The sequence below is a fragment of the Salvelinus fontinalis genome, unplaced genomic scaffold, assembly GCF_029448725.1.
Source record: "Salvelinus fontinalis isolate EN_2023a unplaced genomic scaffold, ASM2944872v1 scaffold_1514, whole genome shotgun sequence".
In the NCBI taxonomy this organism is placed as follows: domain Eukaryota; kingdom Metazoa; phylum Chordata; class Actinopteri; order Salmoniformes; family Salmonidae; genus Salvelinus; species Salvelinus fontinalis.
Window position 1 is genome coordinate 1 of NW_026601723.1, and position 23937 is coordinate 23937.

A 23937-nucleotide genomic window follows, 5' to 3' on the forward strand; every position below is an offset into this window, starting at 1 on the left:
ACGGTGAGAACACACACCTCGCCTATCAGACGGTGAGAACACACACCTCACCTATCAGACGGTGAGAACACACACCTCACCTATCAGACGGTGAGAACACACACCTCACCTATCAGACGGTGAGAACACACACCTCGCCTATCAGACGGTGAGAACACACACCTCGCCTATCAGACGGTGAGAACACACACCTCGCCTATCAGACGGTGAGAACACACACCTCGCCTATCAGACGGTGAGAACACACACCTCGCCTATCAGACGGTGAGAACACACACCTCGCCTATCAGACGGTGAGAACACACACCTCGCCTATCAGACGGTGAGAACACACACTTCGCCTATCAGACGGTGAGAACACACACTTCGCCTATCAGACGGTGAGAACACACACCTCGCCTATCAGACGGTGAGAACACACACCTCGCCTATCAGACGGTGAGAACACACACCTCGCCTATCAGACGGTGAGAACACACACCTCACCTATCAGGCGGTGAGAACACACACTTCACCTATCAGACGGTGAGAACACACACCTCACCTATCAGACGGTGAGAACACACACCTCACCTATCAGACGGTGAGAACACACACCTCGCCTATCAGACGGTGAGAACACACACCTCGCCTATCAGACGGTGAGAACACACACCTCGCCTATCAGACGGTGAGAACACACACCTCGCCTATCAGACGGTGAGAACACACACCTCGCCTATCAGACGGTGAGAACACACACCTCGCCTATCAGACGGTGAGAACACACACCTCGCCTATCAGACGGTGAGAACACACACCTCGCCTATCAGACGGTGAGAACACACACTTCACCTATCAGACGGTGAGAACACACACCTCACCTATCAGACGGTGAGAACACACACCTCACCTATCAGACGGTGAGAACACACACCTCACCTATCAGACGGTGAGAACACACACCTCACCTATCAGACGGTGAGAACACACACCTCACCTATCAGACGGTGAGAACACACACCTCACCTATCGGACGGTGAGAACACACACCTCACCTATCGGACGGTGAAAACACACACCCCACCTATCGGACGGTGAGAACACACACCCCACCTATCGGACGGTGAGAACACACACCTCACCTATCAGACGGTGAGAACACACACCTCGCCTATCAGACGGTGAGAACACACACCTCGCCTATCAGACGGTGAGAACACACACCTCGCCTATCAGACGGTGAGAACACACACCTCGCCTATCGGACGGTGAGAACACACACCTCGCCTATCGGACGGTGAGAACACACACCTCGCCTATCGGACGGTGAGAACACACACCTCGCCTATCGGACGGTGAGAACACACACCTCGCCTATCGGACGGTGAGAACACACACCTCGCCTATCGGACGGTGAGAACACACACCTCGCCTATCGGACGGTGAGAACACACACCCCACCTATCGGACGGTGAGAACACACACTTCACCTATCAGACGGTGAGAACACACACCTCACCTATCAGACGGTGAGAACACACACCTCACCTATCAGACGGTGAGAACACACACCTCACCTATCAGACGGTGAGAACACACACCTCACCTATCAGACGGTGAGAACACACACCTCACCTATCAGACGGTGAGAACACACACCTCACTTATCAGACGGTGAGAACACACACCTCACTTATCAGACGGTGAGAACACACACCTCACCTATCAGACGGTGAGAACACACACCTCACCTATCAGACGGTGAGAACACACACCTCACCTATCAGACGGTGAGAACACACACCTCACCTATCAGACGGTGAGAACACACACCTCACCTATCAGACGGTGAAAACACACACCTCACCTATCAGACGGTGAAAACACACACCTCACCTATCAGACGGTGAGAACACACACCTCGCCTATCAGACGGTGAGAACACACACCTCGCCTATCAGACGGTGAGAACACACACCTCGCCTATCAGACGGTGAGAACACACACCTCGCCTATCAGACGGTGAGAACACACACCTCGCCTATCAGACGGTGAGAACACACACCTCGCCTATCAGACGGTGAGAACACACACCTCGCCTATCAGACGGTGAGAACACACACCTCGCCTATCAGACGGTGAGAACACACACCTCGCCTATCAGACGGTGAGAACACACACCTCGCCTATCAGACGGTGAGAACACACACCTCGCCTATCAGACGGTGAGAACACACACCTCGCCTATCAGACGGTGAGAACACACACCTCGCCTATCAGACGGTGAGAACACACACCTCGCCTATCAGACGGTGAGAACACACACCTCGCCTATCAGACGGTGAGAACACACACCTCACCTATCAGACGGTGAGAACACACACCTCACCTATCAGACGGTGAGAACACACACCTCACCTATCGGACGGTGAGAACACACACCTCACCTATCGGACGGTGAAAACACACACCCCACCTATCGGACGGTGAGAACACACACTTCACCTATCAGACGGTGAGAACACACACCTCACCTATCAGACGGTGAGAACACACACCTCACCTATCAGACGGTGAGAACACACACCTCACCTATCAGACAGTGAGAACACACACCTCGCCTATCAGACGGTGAGAACACACACCTCGCCTATCAGACGGTGAGAACACACACCTCGCCTATCAGACGGTGAGAACACACACCTCGCCTATCAGACGGTGAGAACACACACCTCGCCTATCAGACGGTGAGAACACACACCTCGCCTATCAGACGGTGAGAACACACACCTCGCCTATCGGACGGTGAGAACACACACCTCGCCTATCGGACGGTGAGAACACACACCTCGCCTATCGGACGGTGAGAACACACACCTCGCCTATCGGACGGTGAGAACACACACCCCGCCTATCGGACGGTGAGAACACACACTTCACCTATCAGACGGTGAGAACACACACCTCACCTATCAGACGGTGAGAACACACACCTCACCTATCAGACGGTGAGAACACACACCTCACCTATCAGACGGTGAGAACACACACCTCACCTATCAGACGGTGAGAACACACCTCACTTATCAGACGGTGAGAACACACACCTCACTTATCAGACGGTGAGAACACACACCTCACCTATCAGACGGTGAGAACACACATCTCACCTATCAGACGGTGAGAACACACACCTCACCTATCAGACGGTGAGAACACACACCTCACCTATCAGACGGTGAAAACACACACCTCACCTATCAGACGGTGAGAACACACACCTCACCTATCAGACGGTGAGAACACACACCTCACCTATCAGACGGTGAGAACACACACCTCACCTATCAGACGGTGAGAACACACACTTCACCTATCAGACGGTGAGAACACACACCTCACCTATCAGACGGTGAGAACACACACTTCACCTATCAGACGGTCCACACTCTCTCTCTCTCTACCTCTGACTGGTCCACTCTCTCCCTCTACCTCTGACTGGTCCACTCTCTCTCTCTCTTTACCTCTGACTGGTCCACACTCTCTCTCTACCTCTGACTGGTCCACTCTCTCTCTCTACCTCTGACTGGTCCACTCTCTCTCTCTCTACCTCTGACTGGTCCACTCTCTCTCTCTCTACCTCTGACTGGTCCACTCTCTCTCTCTCTACCTCTGACTGGTCCACACTCTCTCTCTCTACCTCTGACTGGTCTACACTCTCTCTCTCTCTAACTATGACTGGTCCACTCTCTCTCTCTCTAACTATGACTGGTCCACTCTCTCTCTCTCTAACTATGACTGGTCCACTCTCTCTCTCTACCTCTGACTGGTCCACTCTCTCTCTCTACCTCTGACTGGTCCACACTCTCCCTCTACCTCTGACTGGTCCACTCTCTCTCTCTCTCTTTACCTCTGACTGGTCCACACTCTCTCTCTCTCTACCTCTGACTGGTCCACTCTCTCTCTCTCTACCTCTGACTGGTCCACTCTCTCTCTCTACCTCTGACTGGTCCACTCTCTCTCTCTCTCTACCTCTGACTGGTCCACTCTCTCTCTCTCTCTACCTCTGACTGGTCCACTCTCTCTCTCTACCTCTGACTGGTCCACTCTCTCTCTCTACCTCTGACTGGTCCACTCTCTCTCTCTCTACCTCTGACTGGTCCACACTCTCTCTCTCTACCTCTGACTGGTCTACACTCTCTCTCTCTACCTCTGACTGGTCCACTCTCTCTCTCTCTACATCTGACTGGTCCACTCTCTCTCTCTCTACCTCTGACTGGTCCACACTCTCTCTCTCTACCTCTGACTGGTCCACTCTCTCTCTCTACCTCTGACTGGTCCACTCTCTCTCTCTACCTCTGACTGGTCCACTCTCTCTCTCTCTACCTCTGACTGGTCCACTCTCTCTCTCTCTACCTCTGACTGGTCCACACTCTCTCTCTCTACATCTGACTGGTCCACTCTCTCTCTCTCTACATCTGACTGGTCCACACTCTCTCTCTACCTCTGACTGGTCCACACTCTCTCTCTCTCTACCTCTGACTGGTCCACACTCTCTCTCTCTACCTCTGACTGGTCCACACTCTCTCTCTACCTCTGACTGGTCCACACTCTCTCTCTCTCTACCTCTGACTGGTCCACACTCTCTCTCTCTCTACCTCTGACTGGTCCACACTCTCTCTCTCTCTACCTCTGACTGGTCCACTCTCTCTCTCTCTACATCTGACTGGTCCACTCTCTCTCTCTCTACCTCTGACTGGTCCACTCTCTCTCTCTACCTCTGACTGGTCCACACTCTCTCTCTACCTCTGACTGGTCTACTCTCTCTCTCTCTACCTCTGACTGGTCTACTCTCTCTCTCTCTACCTCTGACTGGTCCACACTCTCTCTCTCTACCTCTGACTGGTCCACTCTCTCTCTCTACCTCTGACTGGTCCACTCTCTCTCTCTCTACCTCTGACTGGTCCACTCTCTCTCTCTCTACCTCTGACTGGTCCACACTCTCTCTCTCTACCTCTGACTGGTCTACACTCTCTCTCTCTACCTCTGACTGGTCCACTCTCTCTCTCTCTAACTATGACTGGTCCACTCTCTCTCTCTACCTCTGACTGGTCCACTCTCTCCCTCTACCTCTGACTGGTCCACTCTCTCCCTCTACCTCTGACTGGTCCACTCTCTCTCTCTCTCTACCTCTGACTGGTCCACACTCTCTCTCTCTCTACCTCTGACTGGTCCACTCTCTCTCTCTCTACCTCTGACTGGTCCACACTCTCTCTCTACATCTGACTGGTCCACTCTCTCTCTCTACCTCTGACTGGTCCACTCTCTCTCTCTACCTCTGACTGGTCCACTCTCTCTCTCTACCTCTGACTGGTCCACACTCTCTCTCTCTACATCTGACTGGTCCACTCTCTCTCTCTCTACATCTGACTGGTCCACACTCTCTCTCTCTACATCTGACTGGTCCACTCTCTCTCTCTCTACCTCTGACTGGTCCACACTCTCTCTCTACATCTGACTGGTCCACTCTCTCTCTCTACCTCTGACTGGTCCACTCTCTCTCTCTACCTCTGACTGGTCCACTCTCTCTCTCTACCTCTGACTGGTCCACTCTCTCTCTCTACCTCTGACTGGTCCACTCTCTCTCTCTCTACATCTGACTGGTCCACACTCTCTCTCTCTACCTCTGACTGGTCCACACTCTCTCTCTACATCTGACTGGTCCACTCTCTCTCTCTACCTCTGACTGGTCCACTCTCTCTCTCTACCTCTGACTGGTCCACTCTCTCTCTCTACCTCTGACTGGTCCACACTCTCTCTCTCTACATCTGACTGGTCCACTCTCTCTCTCTACCTCTGACTGGTCCACACTCTCTCTCTCTACCTCTGACTGGTCCACACTCTCTCTCTCTCTACCTCTGACTGGTCCACACTCTCTCTCTCTCTACCTCTGACTGGTCCACACTCTCTCTCTCTCTACCTCTGACTGGTCCACTCTCTCTCTCTCTACATCTGACTGGTCCACTCTCTCTCTCTCTACATCTGACTGGTCCACTCTCTCTCTCTCTACCTCTGACTGGTCCACTCTCTCTCTCTCTACCTCTGACTGGTCCACTCTCTCTCTCTCTACCTCTGACTGGTCCACTCTCTCTCTCTACCTCTGACTGGTCCACACTCTCTCTCTACCTCTGACTGGTCTACTCTCTCTCTCTCTACCTCTGACTGGTCTACTCTCTCTCTCTCTACCTCTGACTGGTCCACTCTCTCTCTCTCTACCTCTGACTGGTCCACTCTCTCTCTCTACCTCTGACTGGTCCACTCTCTCTCTCTCTACCTCTGACTGGTCCTCTCTCTCTCTCTCTACCTCTGACTGGTCCACTCTCTCTCTCTACCTCTGACTGGTCTACACTCTCTCTCTAACTATGACTGGTCCACTCTCTCTCTCTACCTCTGACTGGTCCACTCTCTCTCTCTCTACCTCTGACTGGTCCACTCTCTCTCTCTCTACCTCTGACTGGTCTACACTCTCTCTCTACCTCTGACTGGTCCACACTCTCTCTCTCTACCTCTGACTGTTCTACACTCTCTCTCTACCTCTGACTGGTCCACACTCTCTCTCTCTACCTCTGACTGGTCCACACTCTCTCTCTCTACATCTGACTGGTCCACACTCTCTCTCTCTCTACATCTGACTGGTCCACTCTCTCTCTCTCTACATCTGACTGGTCCACTCTCTCTCTCTCTACCTCTGACTGGTCCACTCTCTCTCTCTACCTCTGACTGGTCTACTCTCTCTCTCTCTACCTCTGACTGTTCTACACTCTCTCTCTACCTCTGACTGGTCCACTCTCTCTCTCTCTACCTCTGACTGGTCCTCTCTCTCTCTCTCTACCTCTGACTGGTCCACTCTCTCTCTCTCTACCTCTGACTGGTCCACTCTCTCTCTCTCTACCTCTGACTGGTCCACTCTCTCTCTCTCTACCTCTGACTGGTCCACTCTCTCTCTCTCTACCTCTGACTGGTCCACTCTCTCTCTCTCTACCTCTGACTGGTCCACTCTCTCTCTCTACCTCTGACTGGTCCACTCTCTCTCTCTACCTCTGACTGGTCCACTCTCTCTCTCTACCTCTGACTGGTCTACACTCTCTAACTATGACTGGTCCACACTCTCTCTCTCTAACTATGACTGGTCCACACTCTCTCTCTACCTTTGACTGGTCCACTCTCTCTCTCTCTACCTCTGACTGGTCTACACTCTCTCTCTAACTATGACTTGTCCACTCTCTCTCTCTACCTCTGACTGGTCTACACTCTCTCTCTCTACCTCTGACTGGTCCACACTCTCTCTCTCTACCTCTGACTGGTCTACACTCTCTCTCTACCTCTGACTGGTCCACTCTCTCTCTCTCTCTACATCTGACTGGTCCACACTCTGGTTCTGATGTGATTTTAACCTCTACAGATACTCTGACATCATCGTGCATCGGCTGCTGGCTGTAGCCATTGAAGCAGACAGCACCTACCCAGACCTGATGGACAAACACAAGCAGTCTGCCCTCTGCAACAACCTCAACTACAGACACAAGATGGCCCAGTACGCACAGCGAGCCTCTGTAGCCTTCCACACACAGGTACTGGACTCACCCAACACACTGATCTGTTAGAGCCTTCCACACACAGGTACTGGTCTCACCCAACACACTGATCTGTTAGAGCCTTCCACACACAGGTACTGGTCTCACCCAACACACTGACCTGTTAGAGCCTTCCACACACAGGTACTGGTCTCACCCAACACACTGACCTGTTAGAGCCTCTGTAGCCTTCCACACACAGGTACTGGTCTCACCCAACACACTGATCTGTTAGAGCGTTCCACACACAGGTACTGGACTCACCCAACACACTGACCTGTTAGAGCCTTCCACACACAGGTACTGGACTCACCCAACACACTGACCTGTTAGAGCCTTCCACACACAGGTACTGGACTCACCCAACACACTGACCTGTTAGAGCCTTCCACACACAGGTACTGGTCTCACCCAACACACTGACCTGTTAGAGCCTCTGTAGACTTCCACACACAGGTACTGGACTCACCCAACACACTGACCTGTTGGAGCCTTCCACACACAGGTACTGGACTCACCCAACACACTGACCTGTTAGAGCCTTCCACACACAGGTACTGGTCTCACCCAACACACTGATCTGTTAGAGCCTTCCACACACAGGTACTGGACTCACCCAACACACTGACCTGTTGGAGCCTTCCACACACAGGTACTGGTCTCACCCAACACACTGATCTGTTACAGCCTTCCACACACAGGTACTGGTCTCACCCAACACACTGATCTGTTAGAGCCTTCCACACACAGGTACTGGACTCACCCAACACACTGATCTGTTAGAGCCTTCCACACACAGGTACTGGACTCACCCAACACACTGACCTGTTGGAGCCTTCCACACACAGGTACTGGTCTCACCCAACACACTGATCTGTTACAGCCTTCCACACACAGGTACTGGTCTCTCCCAACACACTGACCTGTTAGAGCCTTCCACACACAGGTACTGGACTCACCCAACACACTGACCTGTTAGAGCCTTCCACACACAGGTACTGTTCTCACCCAACACACTGACCTGTTAGAGCGTTCCACACACAGGTACTGGTCTCACCCAACACACTGATCTGTTAGAGCCTTCCACACACAGGTACTGGTCTCACCCAACACACTGACCTGTTAGAGCCTCTGTAGCCTTCCACACACAGGTACTGGTCTCACCCAACACACTGACCTGTTAGAGCCTTCCACACACAGGTACTGGACTCACCCAACACACTGACCTGTTAGAGCCTTCCACACACAGGTACTGGACTCACCCAACACACTGACCTGTTAGAGCCTCTGTAGACTTCCACACACAGGTACTGGACTCACCCAACACACTGATCTGTTAGAGCCTTCCACACACAGGTACTGGTCTCACCCAACACACTGACCTGTTAGAGCCTTCCACACACAGGTACTGGACTCACCCAACACACTGACCTGTTGGAGCCTTCCACACACAGGTACTGGTCTCACCCAACACACTGATCTGTTACAGCCTTCCACACACAGGTACTGGTCTCACCCAACACACTGACCTGTTAGAGCCTTCCACACACAGGTACTGGACTCACCCAACACACTGACCTGTTGGAGCCTTCCACACACAGGTACTGGTCTCACCCAACACACTGATCTGTTACAGCCTTCCACACACAGGTACTGGTCTCACCCAACACACTGATCTGTTAGAGCCTTCCACACACAGGTACTGGACTCACCCAACACACTGATCTGTTAGAGCCTTCCACACACAGGTACTGGACTCACCCAACACACTGACCTGTTGGAGCCTTCCACACACAGGTACTGGTCTCACCCAACACACTGATCTGTTACAGCCTTCCACACACAGGTACTGGTCTCTCCCAACACACTGACCTGTTAGAGCCTTCCACACACAGGTACTGGACTCACCCAACACACTGACCTGTTAGAGCCTTCCACACACAGGTACTGTTCTCACCCAACACACTGACCTGTTAGAGCGTTCCACACACAGGTACTGGTCTCACCCAACACACTGATCTGTTAGAGCGTTCCACACACAGGTACTGGACTCACCCAACACACTGACCTGTTAGAGCCTTCCACACACAGGTACTGGACTCACCCAACACACTGACCTGTTAGAGCCTTCCACACACAGGTACTGGACTCACCCAACACACTGACCTGTTAGAGCCTTCCACACACAGGTACTGGACTCACCCAACACACTGACCTGTTAGAGCCTTCCACACACAGGTACTGGACTCACCCAACACACTGACCTGTTAGAGCCTCTGTAGACTTCCACACACAGGTACTGGTCTCACCCAACACACTGACCTGTTAGAGCCTTCCACACACAGGTACTGGTCTCACCCAACACACTGGTCTGTTAGAGCCTTCCACACACAGGTACTGGACTCACCCAACACACTGACCTGTTAGAGCCTCTGTAGCCTTCCACACACAGGTACTGGTCTCACCCAACACACTGACCTGTTAGAGCCTTCCACACACAGGTACTGGACTCACCCAACACACTGACCTGTTAGAGCCTTCCACACACAGGTACTGGACTCACCCAACACACTGACCTGTTAGAGCCTCTGTAGCCTTCCACACACAGGTACTGGTCTCACCCAACACACTGATCTGTTAGAGCCTTCCACACACAGGAACTGGACTCACCCAACACACTGACCTGTTAGAGCCTTCCACACACAGGTACTGGACTCACCCAACACACTGACCTGTTAGAGCCTTCCACACACAGGTACTGGACTCACCCAACACACTGACCTGTTAGAGCCTCTGTAGACTTCCACACACAGGTACTGGACTCACCCAACACACTGATCTGTTAGAGCCTTCCACACACAGGTACTGGTCTCACCCAACACACTGACCTGTTAGAGCCTCTGTAGACTTCCACACACAGGTACTGGACTCACCCAACACACTGATCTGTTAGAGCCTTCCACACACAGGTACTGGACTCACCCAACACACTGACCTGTTAGAGCCTTCCACACACAGGTACTGGACTCACCCAACACACTGACCTGTTAGAGCCTCTGTAGACTTCCACACACAGGTACTGGTCTCACCCAACACACTGACCTGTTAGAGCCTTCCACACACAGGTACTGGACTCACCCAACACACTGACCTGTTAGAGCCTCTGTAGACTTCCACACACAGGTACTGGTCTCACCCAACACACTGACCTGTTAGAGCCTCTGTAGACTTCCACACACAGGTACTGGACTCACCCAACACACTGATCTGTTAGAGCCTTCCACACACAGGTACTGGACTCACCCAACACACTGCCCTGTTGGAGCCTTCCACACACAGGTACTGGTCTCACCCAACACACTGATCTGTTACAGCCTTCCACACACAGGTACTGGTCTCTCCCAACACACTGATCTGTTAGAGCCTTCCACACACAGGTACTGGACTCACCCAACACACTGACCTGTTAGAGCCTTCCACACACAGGTACTGGACTCACCCAACACACTGACCTGTTAGAGCCTCTGTAGCCTTCCACACACAGGTACTGGACTCACCCAACACACTGACCTGTTAGAGCCTTCCACACACAGGTACTGGTCTCACCCAACACACTGACCTGTTAGAGCCTTCCACACACAGGTACTGGTCTCACCCAACACACTGATCTGTTAGAGCGTTCCACACACAGGTACTGGACTCACCCAACACACTGACCTGTTAGAGCCTTCCACACACAGGTACTGGACTCACCCAACACACTGACCTGTTAGAGCCTTCCACACACAGGTACTGGACTCACCCAACACACTGACCTGTTAGAGCCTCTGTAGACTTCCACACACAGGTACTGGTCTCACCCAACACACTGACCTGTTAGAGCCTTCCACACACAGGTACTGGACTCACCCAACACACTGACCTGTTAGAGCCTTCCACACACAGGTACTGGACTCACCCAACACACTGACCTGTTAGAGCCTCTGTAGACTTCCACACACAGGTACTGGTCTCACCCAACACACTGACCTGTTAGAGCCTTCCACACACAGGTACTGGACTCACCCAACACACTGACCTGTTAGAGCCTCTGTAGCCTTCCACACACAGGTACTGGTCTCACCCAACACACTGACCAGTTAGAGCCTCTGTAGACTTCCACACACAGGTACTGGTCTCACCCAACACACTGGTCTGTTAGAGCCTTCCACACACAGGTACTGGACTCACCCAACACACTGATCTGTTAGAGCCTCTATAGACTTCCACACACAGGTACTGGTCTCACCCAACACACTGACCTGTTAGAGCCTTCCACACACAGGTACTGGACTCACCCAACACACTGACCTGTTAGAGCCTTCCACACACAGGTACTGGACTCACCCAACACACTGACCTGTTAGAGCCTCTGTAGCCTTCCACACACAGGTACTGGTCTCACCCAACACACTGACCTGTTAGAGCCTTCCACACACAGGTACTGGACTCACCCAACACACTGACCTGTTAGAGCCTCTGTAGACTTCCACACACAGGTACTGGTCTCACCCAACACACTGACCTGTTAGAGCCTTCCACACACAGGTACTGGACTCACCCAACACACTGACCTGTTAGAGCCTCTGTAGACTTCCACACACAGGTACTGGTCTCACCCAACACACTGACCTGTTAGAGCCTCTGTAGACTTCCACACACAGGTACTGGACTCACCCAACACACTGATCTGTTAGAGCCTTCCACACACAGGTACTGGACTCACCCAACACACTGCCCTGTTGGAGCCTTCCACACACAGGTACTGGTCTCACCCAACACACTGATCTGTTACAGCCTTCCACACACAGGTACTGGTCTCTCCCAACACACTGATCTGTTAGAGCCTTCCACACACAGGTACTGGACTCACCCAACACACTGACCTGTTAGAGCCTTCCACACACAGGTACTGGACTCACCCAACACACTGACCTGTTAGAGCCTTCCACACACAGGTACTGGACTCACCCAACACACTGACCTGTTAGAGCCTCTGTAGACTTCCACACACAGGTACTGGTCTCACCCAACACACTGACCTGTTAGAGCCTTCCACACACAGGTACTGGACTCACCCAACACACTGACCTGTTAGAGCCTCTGTAGACTTCCACACACAGGTACTGGTCTCACCCAACACACTGACCTGTTAGAGCCTTCCACACACAGGTACTGGACTCACCCAACACACTGACCTGTTAGAGCCTCTGTAGCCTTCCACACACAGGTACTGGTCTCACCCAACACACTGATCTGTTAGAGCCTCTATAGACTTCCACACACAGGTACTGGTCTCACCCAACACACTGATCTGTTACAGCCTTCCACACACAGGTACTGGTCTCTCCCAACACACTGATCTGTTAGAGCCTTCCACACACAGGTACTGGTCTCACCCAACACACTGATCTGTTACAGCCTTCCACACACAGGTACTGGTCTCTCCCAACACACTGATCTGTTAGAGCCTTCCACACACAGGTACTGGACTCACCCAACACACTGACCTGTTAGAGCCTTCCACACACAGGTACTGGACTCACCCAACACACTGACCTGTTAGAGCCTTCCACACACAGGTACTGGTCTCACCCAACACACTGACCTGTTAGAGCCTCTGTAGCCTTCCACACACAGGTACTGGTCTCACCCAACACACTGATCTGTTAGAGCGTTCCACACACAGGTACTGGACTCACCCAACACACTGACCTGTTAGAGCCTTCCACACACAGGTACTGGACTCACCCAACACACTGACCTGTTAGAGCCTTCCACACACAGGTACTGGACTCACCCAACACACTGACCTGTTAGAGCCTTCCACACACAGGTACTGGTCTCACCCAACACACTGACCTGTTAGAGCCTCTGTAGACTTCCACACACAGGTACTGGACTCACCCAACACACTGACCTGTTGGAGCCTTCCACACACAGGTACTGGTCTCACCCAACACACTGATCTGTTAGAGCCTTCCACACACAGGTACTGGTCTCTCCCAACACACTGATCTGTTAGAGCCTTCCACACACAGGTACTGGACTCACCCAACACACTGACCTGTTAGAGCCTTCCACACACAGGTACTGGTCTCACCCAACACACTGATCTGTTAGAGCGTTCCACACACAGGTACTGGACTCACCCAACACACTGACCTGTTAGAGCCTCTGTAGCCTTCCACACACAGGAACTGGTCTCACCCAACACACTGACCTGTTAGAGCCTCTGTAGACTTCCACACACAGGTACTGGTCTCACCCAACACACTGATCTGTTAGAGCCTCTATAGACTTCCACACACAGGTACTGGACTCACCCAACACACTGATCTGTTAGAGCCTCTATAGACTTCCACACACAGGTACTGGACTCACCCAACACACTGACCTGTTAGAGCCTTCCACACACAGGTACTGGACTCACCCAACACACTGACCTGTTAGAGCCTTCCACACACAGGTACTGGTCTCACCCAACACACTGACCTGTTAGAGCCTCTGTAGACTTCCACACACAGGTACTGGACTCACCCAACACACTGATCTGTTAGAGCCTTCCACACACAGGTACTGGACTCACCCAACACACTGACCTGTTGGAGCCTTCCACACACAGGTACTGGTCTCACCCAACACACTGATCTGTTACAGCCTTCCACACACAGGTACTGGTCTCTCCCAACACACTGACCTGTTAGAGCCTTCCACACACAGGTACTGGACTCACCCAACACACTGACCTGTTAGAGCCTTCCACACACAGGTACTGGACTCACCCAACACACTGACCTGTTAGAGCCTTCCACACACAGGTACTGGACTCACCCAACACACTGACCTGTTAGAGCGTTCCACACACAGGTACTGGTCTCACCCAACACACTGACCTGTTAGAGCCTCTGTAGCCTTCCACACACAGGTACTGGACTCACCCAACACACTGACCTGTTAGAGCCTTCCACACACAGGTACTGTTCTCACCCAACACACTGACCTGTTAGAGCGTTCCACACACAGGTACTGGTCTCACCCAACACACTGACCTGTTACAGCCTTCCACACACAGGTACTGGTCTCACCCAACACACTGATCTGTTAGAGCGTTCCACACACAGGTACTGGACTCACCCAACACACTGACCTGTTAGAGCCTTCCACACACAGGTACTGGACTCACCCAACACACTGACCTTGTAGAGCCTCTGTAGACTTCCACACACAGGTACTGGACTCACCCAACACACTGATCTGTTAGAGCCTTCCACACACAGGTACTGGTCTCACCCAACACACTGACCTGTTAGAGCCTCTGTAGACTTCCACACACAGGTACTGGACTCACCCAACACACTGATCTGTTAGAGCCTTCCACACACAGGTACTGGACTCACCCAACACACTGACCTGTTAGAGCCTTCCACACACAGGTACTGGACTCACCCAACACACTGACCTGTTAGAGCCTTCCACACACAGGTACTGGACTCACCCAACACACTGACCTGTTAGAGCCTTCCACACACAGGTACTGGACTCAACCAACACACTGACCTGTTGGAGCCTTCCACACACAGGTACTGGACTCACCCAACACACTGACCTGTTAGAGCCTTCCACACACAGGTACTGGACTCACCCAACACACTGACCTGTTAGAGCCTTCCACACACAGGTACTGGACTCACCCAACACACTGACCTGTTAGAGCCTTCCACACACAGGAACTGGTCTCACCCAACACACTGACCTGTTAGAGCCTCTGTAGCCTTCCACACACAGGTACTGGTCTCACCCAACACACTGACCTGTTAGAGCCTTCCACACACAGGTACTGGACTCACCCAACACACTGACCTGTTAGAGCCTCTGTAGCCTTCCACACACAGGTACTGGTCTCACCCAACACACTGACCTGTTAGAGCCTTCCACACACAGGTACTGGTCTCACCCAACACACTGACCTGTTAGAGCCTTCCACACACAGGTACTGGTCTCACCCAACACACTGACCAGTTAGAGCCTCTGTAGACTTCCACACACAGGTACTGGTCTCACCCAACACACTGGTCTGTTAGAGCCTTCCACACACAGGTACTGGACTCACCCAACACACTGATCTGTTAGAGCCTCTATAGACTTCCACACACAGGTACTGGTCTCACCCAACACACTGACCTGTTAGAGCCTTCCACACACAGGTACTGGACTCACCCAACACACTGACCTGTTAGAGCCTTCCACACACAGGTACTGGTCTCACCCAACACACTGATCTGTTAGAGCGTTCCACACACAGGTACTGGACTCACCCAACACACTGATCTGTTAGAGCCTCTATAGACTTCCACACACAGGTACTGGTCTCACCCAACACACTGATCTGTTACAGCCTTCCACACACAGGTACTGGTCTCTCCCAACACACTGATCTGTTAGAGCCTTCCACACACAGGTACTGGACTCACCCAACACACTGACCTGTTAGAGCCTTCCACACACAGGTACTGGACTCACCCAACACACTGACCTGTTAGAGCCTTCCACACACAGGTACTGGACTCACCCAACACACTGACCTGTTAGAGCCTTCCACACACAGGTACTGGTCTCACCCAACACACTGACCTGTTAGAGCCTCTGTAGACTTCCACACACAGGTACTGGACTCACCCAACACACTGACCTGTTAGAGCCTTCCACACACAGGTACTGGTCTCACCCAACACACTGATCTGTTAGAGCCTTCCACACACAGGTACTGGTCTCACCCAACACACTGACCTGTTAGAGCCTCTGTAGCCTTCCACACACAGGTACTGGTCTCACCCAACACACTGATCTGTTAGAGCGTTCCACACACAGGTACTGGACTCACCCAACACACTGACCTGTTAGAGCCTTCCACACACAGGTACTGGACTCACCCAACACACTGACCTGTTAGAGCCTTCCACACACAGGTACTGGACTCACCCAACACACTGACCTGTTAGAGCCTTCCACACACAGGTACTGGTCTCACCCAACACACTGACCTGTTAGAGCCTCTGTAGACTTCCACACACAGGTACTGGACTCACCCAACACACTGACCTGTTGGAGCCTTCCACACACAGGTACTGGTCTCACCCAACACACTGATCTGTTAGAGCCTTCCACACACAGGTACTGGTCTCTCCCAACACACTGATCTGTTAGAGCCTTCCACACACAGGTACTGGACTCACCCAACACACTGACCTGTTAGAGCCTTCCACACACAGGTACTGGACTCACCCAACACACTGACCTGTTAGAGCCTTCCACACACAGGTACTGGTCTCACCCAACACACTGACCTGTTAGAGCCTTCCACACACAGGTACTGGTCTCACCCAACACACTGATCTGTTAGAGCGTTCCACACACAGGTACTGGACTCACCCAACACACTGACCTGTTAGAGCCTCTGTAGCCTTCCACACACAGGAACTGGACTCACCCAACACACTGACCTGTTAGAGCCTTCCACACACAGGTACTGGACTCACCCAACACACTGACCTGTTAGAGCCTTCCACACACAGGTACTGGTCTCACCCAACACACTGACCTGTTAGAGCCTCTGTAGACTTCCACACACAGGTACTGGACTCACCCAACACACTGATCTGTTAGAGCCTTCCACACACAGGTACTGGACTCACCCAACACACTGACCTGTTGGAGCCTTCCACACACAGGCACTGTTCTCACCCAACACACTGACCTGTTAGAGCCTTCCACACACAGGTACTGTTCTCACCCAACACACTGACCTGTTAGAGCGTTCCACACACAGGTACTGGTCTCACCCAACACACTGACCTGTTACAGCCTTCCACACACAGGTACTGGTCTCACCCAACACACTGACCTGTTACAGCCTTCCACACACAGGTACTGGTCTCACCCAACACACTGACCTGTTAGAGCCTTCCACACACAGGTACTGGACTCACCCAACACACTGACCTGTTAGAGCCTTCCACACACAGGTACTGGACTCACCCAACACACTGACCTGTTAGAGCCTCTGTAGCCTTCCACACACAGGTACTGGTCTCACCCAACACACTGACCTGTTAGAGCCTTCCACACACAGGTACTGGACTCACACAACACACTGACCTGTTAGAGCCTTCCACACACAGGTACTGGACTCACCCAACACACTGACCTGTTAGAGCCTCTGTAGACTTCCACACACAGGTACTGGACTCACCCAACACACTGACCTGTTGGAGCCTTCCACACACAGGTACTGGTCTCACCCAACACACTGATCTGTTACAGCCTTCCACACACAGGTACTGGTCTCTCCCAACACACTGACCTGTTAGAGCCTTCCACACACAGGTACTGGACTCACCCAACACACTGACCTGTTAGAGCCTTCCACACACAGGTACTGGACTCACCCAACACACTGACCTGTTAGAGCCTTCCACACACAGGTACTGGACTCACCCAACACACTGACCTGTTAGAGCCTCTGTAGCCTTCCACACACAGGTACTGGTCTCACCCAACACACTGACCTGTTAGAGCCTTCCACACACAGGTACTGGTCTCACCCAACACACTGACCTGTTACAGCCTTCCACACACAGGTACTGGACTCACCCAACACACTGACCTGTTAGAGCGTTCCACACACAGGTACTGGTCTCACCCAACACACTGACCTGTTACAGCCTTCCACACACAGGTACTGGACTCACCCAACACACTGACCTGTTAGAGCCTTCCACACACAGGTACTGTTCTCACCCAACACACTGACCTGTTAGAGCGTTCCACACACAGGTACTGGTCTCACCCAACACACTGACCTGTTAGAGCCTCTGTAGCCTTCCACACACAGGTACTGGACTCACCCAACACACTGACCTGTTAGAGCCTTCCACACACAGGTACTGGACTCACCCAACACACTGACCTGTTAGAGCCTTCCACACACAGGTACTGGACTCACCCAACACACTGACCTGTTAGAGCCTCTGTAGACTTCCACACACAGGTACTGGTCTCACCCAACACACTGACCTGTTAGAGCCTTCCACACACAGGTACTGGACTCACCCAACACACTGACCTGTTAGAGCCTCTGTAGCCTTCCACACACAGGTACTGGTCTCACCCAACACACTGATCTGTTAGAGCCTCTATAGACTTCCACACACAGGTACTGGTCTCACCCAACACACTGATCTGTTACAGCCTTCCACACACAGGTACTGGTCTCTCCCAACACACTGATCTGTTAGAGCCTTCCACACACAGGTACTGGACTCACCCAACACACTGATCTGTTAGAGCCTCTATAGACTTCCACACACAGGTACTGGTCTCACCCAACACACTGATCTGTTACAGCCTTCCACACACAGGTACTGGTCTCTCCCAACACACTGATCTGTTAGAGCCTTCCACACACAGGTACTGGACTCACCCAACACACTGACCTGTTAGAGCCTTCCACACACAGGTACTGGACTCACCCAACACACTGACCTGTTAGAGCCTTCCACACACAGGTACTGGACTCACCCAACACACTGACCTGTTAGAGCCTTCCACACACAGGTACTGGTCTCACCCAACACACTGACCTGTTAGAGCCTCTGTAGCCTTCCACACACAGGTACTGGTCTCACCCAACACACTGATCTGTTAGAGCGTTCCACACACAGGTACTGGACTCACCCAACACACTGACCTGTTAGAGCCTTCCACACACAGGTACTGGACTCACCCAACACACTGACCTGTTAGAGCCTTCCACACACAGGTACTGGACTCACCCAACACACTGACCTGTTAGAGCCTTCCACACACAGGTACTGGTCTCACCCAACACACTGACCTGTTAGAGCCTCTGTAGACTTCCACACACAGGTACTGGACTCACCCAACACACTGACCTGTTGGAGCCTTCCACACACAGGTACTGGTCTCACCCAACACACTGATCTGTTAGAGCCTTCCACACACAGGTACTGGTCTCTCCCAACACACTGATCTGTTAGAGCCTTCCACACACAGGTACTGGACTCACCCAACACACTGACCTGTTAGAGCCTTCCACACACAGGTACTGGACTCACCCAACACACTGACCTGTTAGAGCCTTCCACACACAGGTACTGGTCTCACCCAACACACTGACCTGTTAGAGCCTTCCACACACAGGTACTGGTCTCACCCAACACACTGATCTGTTAGAGCGTTCCACACACAGGTACTGGACTCACCCAACACACTGACCTGTTAGAGCCTCTGTAGCCTTCCACACACAGGAACTGGTCTCACCCAACACACTGACCTGTTAGAGCCTCTGTAGACTTCCACACACAGGTACTGGTCTCACCCAACACACTGATCTGTTAGAGCCTCTATAGACTTCCACACACAGGTACTGGACTCACCCAACACACTGATCTGTTAGAGCCTCTATAGACTTCCACACACAGGTACTGGACTCACCCAACACACTGACCTGTTAGAGCCTTCCACACACAGGTACTGGACTCACCCAACACACTGACCTGTTAGAGCCTTCCACACACAGGTACTGGTCTCACCCAACACACTGACCTGTTAGAGCCTCTGTAGACTTCCACACACAGGTACTGGACTCACCCAACACACTGATCTGTTAGAGCCTTCCACACACAGGTACTGGACTCACCCAACACACTGACCTGTTGGAGCCTTCCACACACAGGTACTGGTCTCACCCAACACACTGATCTGTTACAGCCTTCCACACACAGGTACTGGTCTCTCCCAACACACTGACCTGTTAGAGCCTTCCACACACAGGTACTGGACTCACCCAACACACTGACCTGTTAGAGCCTTCCACACACAGGTACTGGACTCACCCAACACACTGACCTGTTAGAGCCTTCCACACACAGGTACTGGACTCACCCAACACACTGACCTGTTAGAGCGTTCCACACACAGGTACTGGTCTCACCCAACACACTGACCTGTTAGAGCCTCTGTAGCCTTCCACACACAGGTACTGGACTCACCCAACACACTGACCTGTTAGAGCCTTCCACACACAGGTACTGTTCTCACCCAACACACTGACCTGTTAGAGCGTTCCACACACAGGTACTGGTCTCACCCAACACACTGACCTGTTACAGCCTTCCACACACAGGTACTGGTCTCACCCAACACACTGATCTGTTAGAGCGTTCCACACACAGGTACTGGACTCACCCAACACACTGACCTGTTAGAGCCTTCCACACACAGGTACTGGACTCACCCAACACACTGACCTTGTAGAGCCTCTGTAGACTTCCACACACAGGTACTGGACTCACCCAACACACTGATCTGTTAGAGCCTTCCACACACAGGTACTGGTCTCACCCAACACACTGACCTGTTAGAGCCTCTGTAGACTTCCACACACAGGTACTGGACTCACCCAACACACTGATCTGTTAGAGCCTTCCACACACAGGTACTGGACTCACCCAACACACTGACCTGTTAGAGCCTTCCACACACAGGTACTGGACTCACCCAACACACTGACCTGTTAGAGCCTTCCACACACAGGTACTGGACTCACCCAACACACTGACCTGTTAGAGCCTTCCACACACAGGTACTGGACTCAACCAACACACTGACCTGTTGGAGCCTTCCACACACAGGTACTGGACTCACCCAACACACTGACCTGTTAGAGCCTTCCACACACAGGTACTGGACTCACCCAACACACTGACCTGTTAGAGCCTTCCACACACAGGTACTGGACTCACCCAACACACTGACCTGTTAGAGCCTTCCACACACAGGAACTGGTCTCACCCAACACACTGACCTGTTAGAGCCTCTGTAGCCTTCCACACACAGGTACTGGTCTCACCCAACACACTGACCTGTTAGAGCCTTCCACACACAGGTACTGGACTCACCCAACACACTGACCTGTTAGAGCCTCTGTAGCCTTCCACACACAGGTACTGGTCTCACCCAACACACTGACCTGTTAGAGCCTTCCACACACAGGTACTGGTCTCACCCAACACACTGACCTGTTAGAGCCTTCCACACACAGGTACTGGTCTCACCCAACACACTGACCAGTTAGAGCCTCTGTAGACTTCCACACACAGGTACTGGTCTCACCCAACACACTGGTCTGTTAGAGCCTTCCACACACAGGTACTGGACTCACCCAACACACTGATCTGTTAGAGCCTCTATAGACTTCCACACACAGGTACTGGTCTCACCCAACACACTGACCTGTTAGAGCCTTCCACACACAGGTACTGGACTCACCCAACACACTGACCTGTTAGAGCCTTCCACACACAGGTACTGGTCTCACCCAACACACTGATCTGTTAGAGCGTTCCACACACAGGTACTGGACTCACCCAACACACTGATCTGTTAGAGCCTCTATAGACTTCCACACACAGGTACTGGTCTCACCCAACACACTGATCTGTTACAGCCTTCCACACACAGGTACTGGTCTCTCCCAACACACTGATCTGTTAGAGCCTTCCACACACAGGTACTGGACTCACCCAACACACTGACCTGTTAGAGCCTTCCACACACAGGTACTGGACTCACCCAACACACTGACCTGTTAGAGCCTTCCACACACAGGTACTGGACTCACCCAACACACTGACCTGTTAGAGCCTTCCACACACAGGTACTGGTCTCACCCAACACACTGACCTGTTAGAGCCTCTGTAGACTTCCACACACAGGTACTGGACTCACCCAACACACTGACCTGTTAGAGCCTTCCACACACAGGTACTGGTCTCACCCAACACACTGATCTGTTAGAGCCTTCCACACACAGGTACTGGTCTCACCCAACACACTGACCTGTTAGAGCCTCTGTAGCCTTCCACACACAGGTACTGGTCTCACCCAACACACTGATCTGTTAGAGCGTTCCACACACAGGTACTGGACTCACCCAACACACTGACCTGTTAGAGCCTTCCACACACAGGTACTGGACTCACCCAACACACTGACCTGTTAGAGCCTTCCACACACAGGTACTGGACTCACCCAACACACTGACCTGTTAGAGCCTTCCACACACAGGTACTGGTCTCACCCAACACACTGACCTGTTAGAGCCTCTGTAGACTTCCACACACAGGTACTGGACTCACCCAACACACTGACCTGTTGGAGCCTTCCACACACAGGTACTGGTCTCACCCAACACACTGATCTGTTAGAGCCTTCCACACACAGGTACTGGTCTCTCCCAACACACTGATCTGTTAGAGCCTTCCACACACAGGTACTGGACTCACCCAACACACTGACCTGTTAGAGCCTTCCACACACAGGTACTGGACTCACCCAACACACTGACCTGTTAGAGCCTTCCACACACAGGTACTGGTCTCACCCAACACACTGACCTGTTAGAGCCTTCCACACACAGGTACTGGTCTCACCCAACACACTGATCTGTTAGAGCGTTCCACACACAGGTACTGGACTCACCCAACACACTGACCTGTTAGAGCCTCTGTAGCCTTCCACACACAGGAACTGGACTCACCCAACACACTGACCTGTTAGAGCCTTCCACACACAGGTACTGGACTCACCCAACACACTGACCTGTTAGAGCCTTCCACACACAGGTACTGGTCTCACCCAACACACTGACCTGTTAGAGCCTCTGTAGACTTCCACACACAGGTACTGGACTCACCCAACACACTGATCTGTTAGAGCCTTCCACACACAGGTACTGGACTCACCCAACACACTGACCTGTTGGAGCCTTCCACACACAGGTACTGTTCTCACCCAACACACTGACCTGTTAGAGCCTTCCACACACAGGTACTGTTCTCACCCAACACACTGACCTGTTAGAGCGTTCCACACACAGGTACTGGTCTCACCCAACACACTGACCTGTTACAGCCTTCCACACACAGGTACTGGTCTCACCCAACACACTGATCTGTTAGAGCGTTCCACACACAGGTACTGGACTCACCCAACACACTGACCTGTTAGAGCCTTCCACACACAGGTACTGGACTCACCCAACACACTGACCTGTTAGAGCCTTCCACACACAGGTACTGGACTCACCCAACACACTGACCTGTTAGAGCCTCTGTAGCCTTCCACACACAGGTACTGGTCTCACCCAACACACTGACCTGTTAGAGCCTTCCACACACAGGTACTGGACTCACACAAC

At 52.5% G+C, this 23937-nt stretch overlaps 1 protein-coding gene across 1 annotated transcript in view; it reads left to right on the forward strand.

Moving 5' to 3' along the window:
• The first annotated feature begins 2746 nt into the window (after positions 1-2746).
• LOC129849531 (exosome complex exonuclease RRP44-like) overlaps positions 2747-23937 on the forward strand; it is a 28526-nt gene continuing 7335 nt past the window's right edge. The window contains exons 1-2 of the mRNA XM_055916344.1: positions 2747-2758; positions 7445-7613. Of these exons, the coding sequence (XP_055772319.1) occupies positions 7515-7613 (99 nt within the window). The 5' untranslated portion in view covers positions 2747-2758; positions 7445-7514. The remainder of the gene's footprint in view (positions 2759-7444; positions 7614-23937) is intronic.